This window comes from Orycteropus afer, unplaced genomic scaffold, assembly GCF_000298275.1.
Source record: "Orycteropus afer afer isolate SDZICR_OR568_19922 unplaced genomic scaffold, OryAfe1.0 scaffold00411, whole genome shotgun sequence".
Taxonomy (NCBI): Eukaryota; Metazoa; Chordata; class Mammalia; order Tubulidentata; family Orycteropodidae; genus Orycteropus; species Orycteropus afer.
Window position 1 is genome coordinate 743,661 of NW_006921998.1, and position 15,137 is coordinate 758,797.

Below are 15,137 nucleotides of genomic sequence, written 5' to 3' on the forward strand. Positions count from 1 at the left end.
TAATCTGAGAAGCTGGATTATATGAAGACGTGGGATCAGGATTGGAGGAAGACTCATTATAATCTGCTATATGCAAATGACACAACCTTGCTTGCTGAAAGAGGATGACTTGAAGCACTTACTGATGAAGATTAAAGACTACAGTCTGAAGGATGGATTACTCTTAAATATAAAGAAAACAAAAATCCTCACAACTGGTCCAATAAACAGCTTCATGATTAATGGAAAAAGATTGAAGTTGTAAAGTACTTCATGTTCCTTAGTTCTACAATCAACACCAATGGAAGCAGCAGTCTAGACATCAGACAGTGTATTACATTGGGCATATCTGCTGCAAAAGACCTCTTTCAAGTGCTGAAGAGCAAAGACGTCTCCTTGAAGACTAAGGTGCACCTCACCCAAGCCATGGTATTTTCAATCGCCTTTTATGCATGTGAGAGCTGGACAATGAATTAGGAAGACTGAAGAAGAGTTGATGCTTTTGAGTTGTGGTGTAGGAGAAGAATGCTAAGAGTACCATGGTCTGCTAAAAGGACTAACAAATCTGTCCTGGAAGAAGTGCAACTGGAATGCTCCTTAGAAGCGAGAATGGCCAGACTTCATCTGACCTACTTTGGGCATGTTGTCAGAAGGAACAGTTCCCTAGAGAAGGATATTGTGCTTGTTAAAGTGGAGGGTCAATGGAGAAGGAGAAGGCCCTCAATGAGATGGATTTGACACTGTGGCTATAATGAAGGGCTCAGGTTGTGATGCTGGCACAGGAACGGGCAACGTGTCATTCTGCTGTGTATAGGGTCACTATGAATTGGAGATGACTAGACAGCACCTAATGACAACAACAACGATATGTCATAATAAGAAAATTCCTATTAATATAATCAAAATATTTTGGATGGTTCACTGGATGCTAAATACTATTTCAAGAAACTGCACCATAAATATTGTGCACTCAAACCAACATATCAACACTTTATCTCATTTTCCCATAGCCTCTTCACATTGTTTCCCTATCCTTAAAGGTTTTTTTTTGTTTTTTCCCCACTTTTATTGTGGTGAAAACACACAAGACATTTGCCAACATAACAACTTCCCCATTTACAGCTCAGGGACATTGATGACATTTTTCATTTTGTGCCACCATTATTGCATTCTTCTTCATATGGTCCAGCTTCTCCATTATTTGCTCAGCACAGATTGAATAAGTGTGGGGAAAAGAATACAATCCTGATGCACACCCTTCCTGATTTCAAAGCATGCAGTATCCCCTTGTTCTGTTCAAATGATAGCCTCTTAGTCTATGTACAGGTTCCTCATAAGCAGAATTAAGTGTTCTGGAATTCCCACTTTTTGCAATGCTATCCATAATTTGTTATGATCCACACAGTCAAATGCCTTTGCATAGTCAATGAAACACAAGTAGACCTCTTTCTGTTATTCTTTGCTTTCAGCCAAAATTCCATCTGACATCAGCAATGATATCTCTCATTCCACTTCCTCTTCTGAAACCAGCTTGCATTTCTAGAAATTCTCTGTGAATACACTGCTGCAACCATTTTTAAATTCTCTTCAGCAAAATTTTTCTTGTATGTGATATTAATGACAGTGTACAATAATTTCCATATTCTATCAGATCACTTTTATTTGGAATGGACACAATATCAATCTCTTCCAGTCAGTTGACCAGGTAGCTGTCTTCCAAATTTCCTGGCATAAATAAGTGCCTCCAGTGTTGTATGCACTTGTTGAAACATCTCAACGTGAATTCCATAAATTCCTGGAGCCTTGTTCTTCACCAATTCCTTCAGTGCCACTTGGACTTCTTCCTTCAATACCATTGGTTCTTGATCATATGGTACCTCCTGAAATGCTTGACCATCGACCAATTCTTTTGGTACAGTGACTATGTGTATTCCTTCCCTCTTCTTTTAATGTTTTCTTCATCATTTATTATTTTGTCAATAGAATCCTTCAATATTACAACTCAAGGTTTGAATTGTTTCTTCAATTCTTTCACCTTGAGAAATGCCATGCATGTTCTTCCTTTTGGCTTTCTAACTCCAGGTCTTTGCACATTTCATTATAATACTTTACTTTGGTTTCTCAAGCTGCCCTTTGAAATCTGTTCAGCTCTTTTATTTCATGATTTCTTCCATTAGCTTTAGCTACTCTACATTCAGAAGCAAATTTCGGAGTTTCTTCTGACATCCACTTTAGTTGTTTTTTCCTTTTCTGTCTTTTAAATGTTAAATGACTTTTTTGCTTTCTTCATGTATAACGCTCTTGATATCATCCCACCACATGTCTGCTCTTTGGTCATTGGTGTTCAGTGTGCCAAATATATTCTTCAGATGGTCTCTAAATTCAGGTGAGTGTAATCAAAGTAATAGTTTGGCTCTAATAGACTTAATTGTCTTCAGGTTCAATTTGAATTTGCATGTGAGCAACTGATGGTCTGTTCCACATTCAGCTCCTGGCCTTTCTTTGACTGATGGTATTGAGCTTCTCTATCATCTCTTTCCACAGATGTAGTAGTTATGATTCCTGTGTATTCCATTTTTTGAGGTCCATGTGCATAGCCATCTTTTGTGTTATTGAAAGAAAGTATTTGCAATGAGTAAGTCATTCATCTTACAAAATTCTATCATGAAATCTCCAGCATCATTTCTACATCAAGGCCATAGTTTCCAACTACCAATTATTTTTTTTGTTTGTTTGCTTCCAAATTTTGCATTCTAATCACCAGAAATAATCAATACATCTTGATTGCATGTTTGCTCAATTTCAGACTGAAGAAGTTGGTAAAAATCTTCAATTTCTTCATTTTTGGCTTTAGTGGGTGGTGCATAAAATTGAAAAATACTAGTAGTAACCTGGTGGTCTTTGTGGGCATATGGATATTATCTTGTCACTGGCAGCATTGTACTTCATGATAGATCTTGAAATGTTGTTTTTGATGATGAATGCATTGACATTCCTCTTTAATTTGTCACTTCTCTTTAATTTGTCATTCCTAACATAGTAGGCCATATGATAGTCTGATTCAAAATGGCTAATACCAGTCAATTTCAACTCAAAAATGGCTAGGCCATCTTTATGTGTTCCATTTCATTTTTAACAACTTCTAATTTTCCTAAATGCCTACTTTGTAATTCCATATTCCAATTATTAATGAATGTTTTCAGCTGTTTCTTTCCATTTTGAGTTGTGCCCCATCAGCAAATGAAGGTCTTGAAAGCTTTACTCCATCCACATCATTAAGGTCAACTCTATTTTGAGGAGGCATCTCTTTTCCAGTCATATTTTGAATGCCTTCCAACCTGATGGGCTCATCTTGGGACACTATATCAAAATATTAGACAATATTTCTTGCCATTCATAAAGTTTTCCAGTAGTAACATATCACACAGTGTTTCACTGCTACCACAGTATGACAAACTGACAGATGAGTGGTGGGTCATCTGTATAGTAACAGCATTACTTTTCAATTCCACACACAAGAGAAGCTTTTAGTATGTAAGCTCTTAGACTATTAATCATTTTTAAAGCCCATTAAATGGAAGCTTCCTGGGCCTCTCCTGCTCATGTTGTAGGAATTTTGAACTTAGAATATGCTGAAACCAGTTACCACTGAATCAATTCTGACTCAAAAAAAAAAAAAAAAAAACCTCACTACCGTCCAGTTGGGTCCGATTCATAGCAACCCCTCCTTGAGTTTCTGAGGCCGTATCATTACGGAAATAGATTGCCCAACCTTCCTTCTGAGGAGTGGCTGATGGATTTGAACTGCCAGCCTTCTTGTTAGCAATCAAATACCTCAATTCTGACTAGTCCCCCAATAAACTGCTGTTGAAGAAATTAATTAATGAGGCCAAATTAGAAGAATCTTTAGGTACAAAAAATATATATCGAGCAGCTACTGTGTGAGGCATTTGGTTGGATTCTGTGGAAGTAAAGGTTCTTTGAAAAATCTGTTCAATGGGTGTCCTTCATACCCTTACAAATAGGATAATTTCTCTAACAATTCCTTTGCAGAGTGATGTAATATTACTCATGAGTATAAACCTGCCTGATAGCAACAGTGCCATGAATTAAATTACTTAGGCATTAACATTCTTCTCTACTTTGTGCTTGAATCCAGGGGGGAGTTGTTGTTATTATTGTTCTTGTTATTGTTAGACACTGTCAAGTTGACCCCATTTGATAGCATAGAACCACCCCATAGGGTTTCCTGGGCTGTAATCCTTTTGGAAGTGGATTGACAGGTCTTTATCCTCCACGTGGCTGGGGGAGCCAGTCCCTTTCAGTTAGTAGCTAAGTGCTTAACCATTGCGCCACCAGTGCACTTCATATAGTAGGCTGTGATGGGAAGGAGAACTTAAATGGATTTATTTAAATAAATCATGTCTGTGATATGATAATCAAATGTATTTGTTCAAATATTCTAACATGTATGTGTAGCAATGGCTTCTTCAGTTAAGAGCTTAGTTGGTTTCATCTCTGTAGTCAGGAAAAGGGTAGATTAAGAATACTGGACTCAATCGAGAGTCCTGAGTTAAAGTAACTCTGTTACCACTAAGGTATGGCCTAAAGTGGTTTATGTCTTTGGTCCTCAAGATGTTTTCTCTATAATATATGGGAGTCTGGCCAGATGAACCATCAGTTGGTGTTGGGATGTCTTGATTTCATTACCAATTCTATTATCAACTAACTAGGTTAACTTAGAGCTCTCGTCCTATCACACAAATTCATAACTTTCATCCTTATATAAGATGTCAATATTTGTCAACCTCACAATTAAAATTATAAGAAACTAAGGCAATCTCACTATATCTAAATCAGCATTTACCTTTGTTATAATCAGAAAAAAAGAAAACAAAGTCACTGCCTTTGAGTAGAATCTGACTCGTAGTGACCCCTCCTCGGGTTTCTGAAACAGTATCTCTACGAAAGTAGATTGCCCAAACTTCCTTCCAAGGAATGGCTGGTGGGTTTGAACTGCCAGCCTTCTGGTTAGCAGTCAAATGCCTTAAGCACTATGTAAAGATGTTTGAGTGTGTAAGTGATACAAACAGTAAAGCACTCAACTACTAACCAAAATATTGACAGCTCAAATCTAGCCAGAAGCACCTTTGAAGAGGCCTGGCAACTTACTTCCAAAAGATCATAGCCATGGAAAATGCTGTGAAGGGCCATTCTACTCTGAACGCATGAGGTTGCTGTGCGTTGGAATTGACTTGATGGCATCTAGTTAGGGTTTTGTTGTTGGTGGAGGTTTGTTTAATTGTATATTGTTTAAGAAAATGTGACCAAAGAATATCATCCAGTAGTGTAGAGGGAAAGGGATCATTGTTGCATGATTTGAGATATGAACTACTGAAATTGAGAATCCAGCACACCAACTATTCATCCTCTCAAGAAATATAACTGAGTACCTAAGAAGATAAGGAGCTCTGGCGGTGGTGTGGTTAAGGCATGTGGCTATTAACCAAAAGGACGTTGATTTGAACCCACCAGTTTCTCCACAGAAGAAACATGAGGCAGTCTGCTTCCATGAGGATTTAAAGCCTTGGAAATCTCTTTTATTTTGGGGGTTGCTATGAGTTGGAATCAACTTGATGGCAATGAGCTTGGTTTTGAGTTTGAAAAGAAGACAGCCAGGTGAAGCCACATTGTGGATGGTTTTATGACAGCTTCTGTTTTCTTTACTATGTGCACCTGTGGGGCCAAGCCAGATGCTTCCAGTGCCTTCGATCCTGCCTCTAGTGGCTACGTTCCCCTTCTTTAAAGGTTTTCCGTGTCTCCAGATGCCTCCATCAAAAGTTTCAGAGCCTTTCATGATATAATTATACTGGACTTTATTGAGTATGAAGTTGCAACAAGTTCACTTATATACACAATAGAGACTTCACAACACTTTTTGTGAAATTTTTAAGGTGAAGATATATTACATGTATACAAAAAAATTATCACATTTCCTTCTGGTAGTTGGACTAAGAGTGGATTATCTATGAAATGATAATAAAACCACTAATATTTATTGAACACTGCCTAGGACTAGGACTACTCTAAACTCTTTGCATATAGTATATCATTTAATGTTCATGACAACTCTATAAAGAACATATTGGTATTGTTCTCATTTTGTAAATGAGGAAATTGAGTCACATGGAGCATGATCACATGGTTAATATTTTGTTAGCTGAAATTTAAAATAAGGTAGATGATTCTAGATCCAATATTATAAATGGAGGTTGTCTTCATGGTTTATCTAGCCTGGAAAACTGGCTTAACTTCCAGGATAATTGTCAAGTTTCATTTAGACTGACAAGAAGTCCTCTGTCTCACATTAGCTGAAAGCTTGAGAGCCTATTTCCCATGTGTCAAACTTTAAAGCTGGAGCAACTCCATTTGGGAAGTAGTCATTATCATATGCCCATGATATCCTGTTGTTAAATTTTAAAAACTTGCAAACGTCATTTGTTCTGAGCTATTATTCATGGTGAGTATTGCTTGCTAAGGTAAAGGCATTTAACCTGATTATATAAACAGTCACAAGAGACTTGCTTAATGAAGCTCATTATAAAATATGCAAAACCTAATCTTTCTTTCTTCCCCTAAAATAAGTTTAACATACCACCTATAAACTCACATCTCCATAGGGCACTAAGTAGTTCAGAAAGTCTGTGAAAAGCACTATCGAAAGCAAAATAACTTGCAAATAAACATAGGCTACTAGTTATTATTATTAACTCTATACTGGAACTGCCCAACAATTGCACAAAGTTGACTATAATTTAACTACTGGTCCTTATCCCAAAAGATTTCTTCCTCCAACAACATCAATATGGGGTGGACGTCCATTGTAGGTATAACTGTTTCATGTATTAGTTAGATCCAATTTGTGGTGCCTGATTACCTTATTGGAAACAGTTATAATAATTAATTATGTTTAAAATTAAAGGATCCTCATATCATGTTCTGAGATGAGAGATGAAAGAAAATGTTGTTGTTGTTAGGTGCCATCAAGTTGGTTCTGACTGATAGCAACCCTATGTACAATTGAACAAAACACTACCGGTCTTATACCATCCTCGTAATCATTGTTATGCTTGAGACTATAGTTGCAGCCATCGTGTCAATCCATCTCATTGGGGTTCTTCCTCTTTTTCACTGATCCTGTACTTTACCAAACATGATGTCCTTCTCCGGGGAGTAGTCCTTCCCAAGAACATGAGACAAAGACAAAGTCTCACCATCCTCATTTCTAAGGAGCATTCTGACTGTACTTTTTCCAAGACAGAAAAAAAAAAAAAAAAAACATGATTTTGAGAAACCAAGTGTACAATTTACTTCATGAAATGTATGTAGTACTAACCAGTGGGGTGAAGCATTTGGGAAAAACAATCCATAAGAAAGCTGTGGGTGCCTGTGTTGGACAAGAAGTTTGGACGATGTCTGTCTTCTCTTATTTGAGGAAAGCAATTCTCTACTCCCACTGCTATGACTTAGCTTCTTGGCAGCTTTTGTAAAAGCACTTCAAAAAGTGAGAGGAGAATAGATGTTTTGTTAAATCCCAATAAAAATAAAGGTTAAATGTTATAAGATAGAAATAGATGAGATCTTAGATCGAAGGTAATAAGCTAGAGCCAATGAGCTGAAAGGTTATATAATTTTTTTAAGATTAAAAAAGGTTAAGATAAAAGGCTAAAACCCATGAGAAAAACATTTAAAAAGTCCTGTAAATCTGATCAAGGGTTGAGGACAAGAGTGCTTAAAAATGAAAGCTGCGCATTAAGAAAATGAAACAATAAGGAAAAAATATATACTTTTATAATGAAAAGTCAGGAAGCTCAGAGATTAGAGAGTAGATGAGATACAGGAGAACAGATAAGAAGGAAAAATAAGAGGCATTACCCTGCTGGAATCAAACTAGGCAAAAGTGTTTGACGTCAGAGGACTTCAGTGCCTTTAGGCATCAGGACAGAGAGCCATCCACACCTATCCACCATTCCTCAAAGCCTCAAACGCCACCAGCATTCAGACAATGGTTCCCTACTGCATATAAATCCACACTGACCACGGAAATTCATCACCTCACTGCCAACCCCATTCCATCAGGCAGGCTTACTGGCTATGTACCGGCCTGGTCTTCAGAATCAGCAAGATGGCAGTTCATTGTTCCAGGTCTGCTCATTACTGACTAAGTGACATTGGCCAAATTTCTCAACCTCCAGGAGTCCCAGTGGCCTCATCTGAATTGTAAAAACATGAAAGCCTAATCATAACAATGATATTAATAAGAACAACTCATTTTTGTCTCATTATCAGTGGTTTTTATTATTATTGTACTTCTAGAGCTAGTCTCTGACAAGAACTAAGCCATTTACAGACATAGCTCACTTAATCCTCACCCCCACCATTGGTCCCTTTACTTGGGTAGCATCATTCAAAACTCTCACATGTGCAAAGCATTTCCTGGCAGAGGAAACTCACAGATAATGTAGGTAAAGCATTCCTATGAATCTCAAATCCTAATTCTCTCCTGAAGGAGCATCAGCATCTGGGAAGAAAACATGAACTAAAGAAGAAGGAAAATTTAATCTTGCTGAATGAAAGAAGGATTAAAACCTACCCACTGCCATCAAGTCAATTCTGACTCATAGGGAATCCCATTGGTTCACTATGGTTACTAAGGTTGTAAATCTTCCTCTTATGGAGCTGCTGGTAGGTTTGAACCACCAGCCTTCTGGTTAGCAGTCAAATGCCTTAGGCATTGTGCCACCAGAAATCAAAAGAAGGGTTAGACATGCTGTACACTTTTAGCAAGTTTGAAGGAGTTTGGCCTGATTAAGGAAAAAGTATGAACACAAGATAGCATTGTTGCACATCAAGCTATTTATAGGGTCAAATGCCTAGACAATTTGCTTGCAGGGGGGCAGTCTCTCACAGCCAGAGACCTCTCATAGACAAGTGACTCAGGAAATCAGAAGAGGAAGAAGAGGGCAAAAGAGCTTCTGGGAGAGAGGAAGGAAGCTGGGGGTGGCTTACATGTTTGGCAAATGTCCCTCAGCAGCAAGGTGGGGAGCCTCAGGGTCAGATGGCTCTGAAGGGCGGCCACAGCTTAGGGTCCTCCTCCTTACAGGGTTTACCCTATCTAGGGCTGGCAGATGTCGGGTGCATTTTCACAGGGAGAAAAGGCAGGGAAACTCTCAGTGGCTGAACATCTCCATCTTTGCATTATTTTAAAAGTAATTGATGTGTAAAAATTTGACTTTGCACTGGGGGGCTTTTGGGCTAAGAGGCCTCGGCCCATTATGAAGAAATAAACAACCTGGGCCGAAAACACAGAGGCCAACTTTGGTTCATTTATATGATGAGACTTATGTAGGACACTGACCAACTGACTTAATGATTTCCCTTTATACCATTTCAGACTCTACAACATACGCACATTTTCTGTTCAATGCCTTTGATACAGACCACAATGGAGCTGTGAGTTTTGAGGTAAGCGCTAGACTATTTTCATATAACTTGATTTTACACACTTTGAAAAGTATTTAGTCTTTTAATGGGAAAAGTTAGTGGTTTGATCATTTTTGAGCAGAAGGAGAGAAATAAAAGCCCAAAGACCCTTCCTTTCTCTCACTCAATTAGTTGTCAAGGAGCTGCCTTATCTTTCAAAAAAGGGCAGTATTTGTGCAAGGAGATGGCTCAGAGGGCAGGAATGCATAGGAAGAAGGACACAGGGAAAAGGTAACAACAGGGAGGAAGTGGACAGAGAGCTGTTACATTATGAGTATTGCAATCAAAGTCATGAAACAAAATGTGTTTGAACTGTTACACGGAAAATGAAATTGCTTTATAAATTTTCACCTAAATCACAATAACAAATGAAAAAAAAAGGAAGTACAAACCACAGCCACATTAATTTGGTCTCTAGTACTTTATGCCTATTTGTATGAAGAAAGTCCAAGTAGCCAGCAATCCTGGAAGGATAGCTATTTAAATGTTAGCTAACATCTACCACATGCCCCGTTACCATGGTGTTGTTGTTATGTGCTGTTGAGTCGGACCTGACTCATAGCAACCCCTCCTTTGGTTTCTGAGGCAGTATTACTACAGAAGTAGATTGCCCCATCTTCCTTCTGAGGAGTGGCTGGTGGGTTTGAACCACCAGCCTTCTGGTTAACAGCCAAATGCCTTAAGCACTACGCTACTAGACCTCACGATACCATGGTAGGCCTTGGAATCACAAAGTTGAAATCTCTGCCCTTTAAGCATCCAGCAATGGGAGAGACAAACAAGAAATTAAGTATATAAAAATGCTATGTTCACTAACCTAACAGTTTTGCAAGGAAATATTTTAATTAAGAATTTTAACTGATCCATCGTGGAAAACACACTAGATTGTTCATGACATACTATATATACAGACCTAGTGGAGCAAGACATGTTCTGAATATTCACATAGTTTAAAAGAAATGGAGTGATGTCATTCATATGACACAAAGTGAGTGAGATAAAATAATACATTTAAATCTAAATGTTGGAAGAATAACCAATACTAACTCTCATGAGCTAAGAAGACTGACGCCTTTTATTTTTGTTAGGAAAACTGTGGATATAAGGTATAACTCATCTATTTGTTTATATTCTGTATGTAAGTGGTTGGTCATTTCCAGATGAATAAAATTATTCCTCATTTTACTTTACAATTCTCATTTCTCTCTTCAAGATGTGTATAATGCAAGGGAGGTAATGAGGGGGATACACCTTATTGGGAGTTGGGGATGATTCATCCTACACAAACAAAAATTACAGGAGTGTCGTGATAAAGAAAAGCAGATGATGGAATGGGATCAGCAAGAGAGGTGCTCAGAACAGTAGAAGAGGTGTATCAGGGAAGGCAGCCCAATGGAGTTGATCAGCTAACTTTGAAAGATACGCAGGAGTTGGTCAAGAGAATAAGAGCTCAGGGATGGGAAGGAGTGGGGACTGAGGCAGAGGCAGAATAGAATGGATGAGGCCTGGAAATAAAGCAAGTGTTTTTAAATCACCTAGGAGATGGAATACAAAAAGGATGCCCAACAGGTGAGTCTGGGCAAGTAGGCACAAGTCAGATCCTGGGAAGTCTTATGCAGGACCTAAGAAGGTTGGGCTATCTTGTAGAAGACAGGAGGAGGAGCCTGTGATGGATTGAACTGGGTCCCTCTAAACAATGTATTGAAATCCTGACCCCTGTAGCTGAGAATATGATCCTGTTTGGGAAGAGGGTTTTTTTTCTGTTGTGTTAGCAAGGTCATACCAATGTAGGATGGGTTCTAAACTAAATCGCTCTGAGTTATAAAAGCAGCAGAATAAACAAAAAGAGATATATGGGGGGTGGGGAATGATGCTATGTGAGGATTTCCTACAAGGAAAGGAATACCAAGGATTACCACCAGTCATGAGATACCAGGACAGAGGCTTGCAGAAAGAGTCAACACATCTGAGACCCTTATTCGGACTTTCAGTCTCCAGAATTGTGAGCAAATGCACTTCCATTTTTCAAAGTCATTCACTGTGGTTCTGTTATAGCAGCCCTAAGTAACAGACAGAATCATAGAAGAATTGTAAGCATGGAAATTAATGTATCAGATCTGTGTTCCTGGGAGCAAGGAGTGCAGTAAAAAGCAGCTGCCCTCAAGTCATGTGGGCTCATGGCAACCCCATCCATGTTTGTTGGAGTAGAACTGCTCCATAGAATCTTCAGTGGCTAATATATCCGAAGTAGATCTCCAGGGCTTTCTTCCAAGGTGTCTCTGGGTGGACTCAAACTCCTGGCATTTGGGTCAGCAGCCAAGTGTGTTAATGATTTGCACCATTCAGGGGCTCCAAAGGAGTGCAATAAAACCAAACAGGACCCACTACCATTGAGTCAATTCCAACTCATAATGACCCCATAACACAGAGAAGAACTGCCCCATAATGTTTCCAAGGCTATAAATCTTTAGAGAAGCAGACTGCATTATCTTTCTCCCACAGAGAGGCTGATGGGTTCAAATCACTGACATTTTGGTTAGCAGCCAAATGTCTTAACCACTGTGCCATCAAAGCTCCTGAGGAATGCAATAGGAGTTATTTCTTTCAAGAGTCCATATAGAGGAACCAATGGAAGCCTGAACTGTGATAGAGGTTTTCTAGATGAAAATGAGAGTGGAGAATTCAAAAGATACTAAAATTAAGTTGGCACAATGACATTTCCACAAAAAGGAAAGGAAAAATTAATTTGTGTATCATCAGCTCTCTGAGTATATGAGCTCTTGAGTCAGAATGAAGAAAACTAGTGTAACCTCTGAAATGTTGGTCAGTAGTCCAGGGACAGGGTCCCTAAGGGCAGACAGAGTCCAGCAACAAACAGATTAGGAACCAGGAATCTCAGAAGGTCATCTCCCACAACTTAACCAAGAAAGCTCACTTAGAAGAGCAGAAGCTGGCAGTGGCTGAGAAGAGTGTGCATACTGAGAAGTCAGTCTGCAGTGGCCAAGGAGAGGGCCAGTGGTTTATCCAGATGTGGAAGCAGCAGTTAAGGGAATGGGGTGTGATGTGACATTGTCACAGTCCCAGTCTCTGAAAGTTTCTCCACTGATGGCATGTTTCTATCACCCCACTGCAGTAATCGTATTAGTGTTGACTGTACTTTGTCAACAAGAATAATGCCAGCACAGCCTTAATTTAGCTAATATAGAAGCCAAAGATCCTAGAACATTTAACAATAACTTTTATAGCTTACTGTAAAGAGAATGAGTAAGCCAAAACCTATTAATGGTCTAATTACTTAAAATCACTTACTTATCAAACTTCCTATCAATGTTCTAGAGCACATGGTACCTAATTTTGCATGTACCTTCAGTTTGGTGTTAATTATATGGCACCATGCTTAACAGTACTATTATAATATTTATGTAAAATGCCACTAATTGTGAAGATTATTGATTATAATTTGGGAAATTAATTGTAATGGTTAGATATGATAAGCATGTTTGTGAAATGTCTTCCTTTAAAGGCAAACTAATGGCTGTATTAATAAATATTTAATCAAAATCAATTTTAAAACTTGACTTGCAGTTATTTCTCTAAATTGATTAACTACCTAGATTGCTTCCGAAAATAAACAGAAATGATTAGGAAATTAGCACATTTTGTGCAGCAAATGTGTCCATGTGCAAATATAATATGGCAAATGCAATTATAAGTACAAATACAGCAGTACCTAGGCAGTAATATATCCTGATGCTACGATAATGGAAGTTTTCCACTAAGTTTTCAGAATGGATAAGGCATGACAGGCACCGAATAAAGATATGACTGGTTTTGATCCCCATCCTAAGACCAGTGGCTATGACACCCTGCGCAGAGTATTTAAACCCACTGCATTTAATATCTGTAAAAGATCAGCCACCATAGCTATTTGTAGGATAACATGAGCATGAAAAAGTAATTATGTCAGTGTCTAGCACCAAATCTAGTCTCAGTATTTATTAGATGTTAATTGTTAATAGATAGGACTTGGGAGATTTGTGTAGCAAATAGTGACTCTGGTCATCATCTTACAGAGTAAGCTGCCTATCATTGTAAGTATTTAAAGAAATGTTAGATGACTACTCCCACCACTCGTCTGTCACTTTGTCATATACTGTGGTGGCTTGTGTGTTGTTGTGAGGCTGGAGGGTACGCCACCAGTATTCCAAATACCAGCAGGGTCGCCCATGGTGGACAGGTTTCAGTGGAGCTTCCAGAATAAGATAGACTTGGAAGAAGGAAGGGGACATCGACTCCTCAAAGAATTGGCCAGTGAAAACCTTATGAATAGTGAAACACTGTCTGATATATTTACTGGAACACTTTATGAATAGCCCTGAAACACTGTCTGATCTAGTGCCAGAAAACGAGCCACACAGGCCAGAAGGAATTCAAAATACAACTGAGAAAGAGCTGCCTCCTGAAGGTAGAGTCGACCTTAATGATGTGGATGGAGTGAAGCTTCCGGGACCTCCATTTGCTGATGTGGCACAACTCAAAATGGGAAGAAACAGCTACAAACATCTATTAATAATCAGAATACAGAATATACAAAATATGAATCTAGGAAAATTGGAAGTTGTCAAAAATGAAATGGAATACATAAAGATTGATATCTTAGGCATTAGTGAGCTGAAATGAACTGGTTCTGGCAATTTTGAATCAAACAATCATATGACCAACTATGTCGGGAATAACAAATCGAAATGACAATGATGTCAGTGATGGGATAATATCCATATGCCTACAAGGAAGACTCGTTAATGCCACTATTATTCAAACTTATGCACTTACCACTAAAGCCAAAGATGAGGAAATTGAAGATTACCAATTTCTGCAGTCTGAAATTGACCAAACATGTAACCAAGATGTATTGGTTATTAGAGGTGAATAGAATGTGAAATTTGGAAACAAAGAAGAATCACTCGTTGGAAAAAAATGTCTTAGGTGATATAAATGATGCTGGAGATCACATGATAGAATTTTGCAAGACCAATGACTTATTCATTGCAAATACCTTTCTTTGAGCAACATATATTGCAGCTATGCATGTGGACTTCACAGATAGAATGCATAGGAATCAGATCCACTACATCTGTGGAAAGAGGTGATAGAGAAGCTCAATATCTTGAGCCAAAACAAGGCTGGGAGCTGACTGTGGAACAGACCATCAATTGCTCATATGCAAGTTCAAGGTGAAGCTGAAGACAATTAAAACAAGTCCACGAGAGCCAAAATATGATATTGATTATATCTCTCCTGAATTTAGAGACCATCTGAAGAATAAGTTTGATGCGTTGAACACCAATGACTGAAAACCAGACAAACTGTGGGATGACATCAAGAACATCATACATGAAGAAAGCAAAAGGTCATTAAAATGACAGGCAAGGAAGAAAAGACCAAAGCAAATGTCAGAAGAGACTCTGTGCAAAAAATAGCAAGGAGGGCACATGTTGTGACTTCCTCTAATCCCACAAAAGGAAGACAGGATTACCAGCAGTAACCCAAGGCCTATTCCTGCCAGGCCAGACATGCTGCCTCCCTCCAGCCCTTTCTCCAACCATTCCTCCCAA

General features: G+C 38.6%; 1 protein-coding gene across 1 annotated transcript in view; it reads left to right on the forward strand.

The window, feature by feature from the left end:
• KCNIP4 (potassium voltage-gated channel interacting protein 4) overlaps positions 1 to 15,137 on the forward strand; it is a 239,293-nt gene that overhangs the window by 211,433 nt on the left and 12,723 nt on the right. Inside the window, exon 4 of the mRNA XM_007953764.2 lies at positions 9,434 to 9,504. Within this exon, the coding sequence (XP_007951955.1) occupies positions 9,434 to 9,504 (71 nt within the window). The remainder of the gene's footprint in view (positions 1 to 9,433; positions 9,505 to 15,137) is intronic.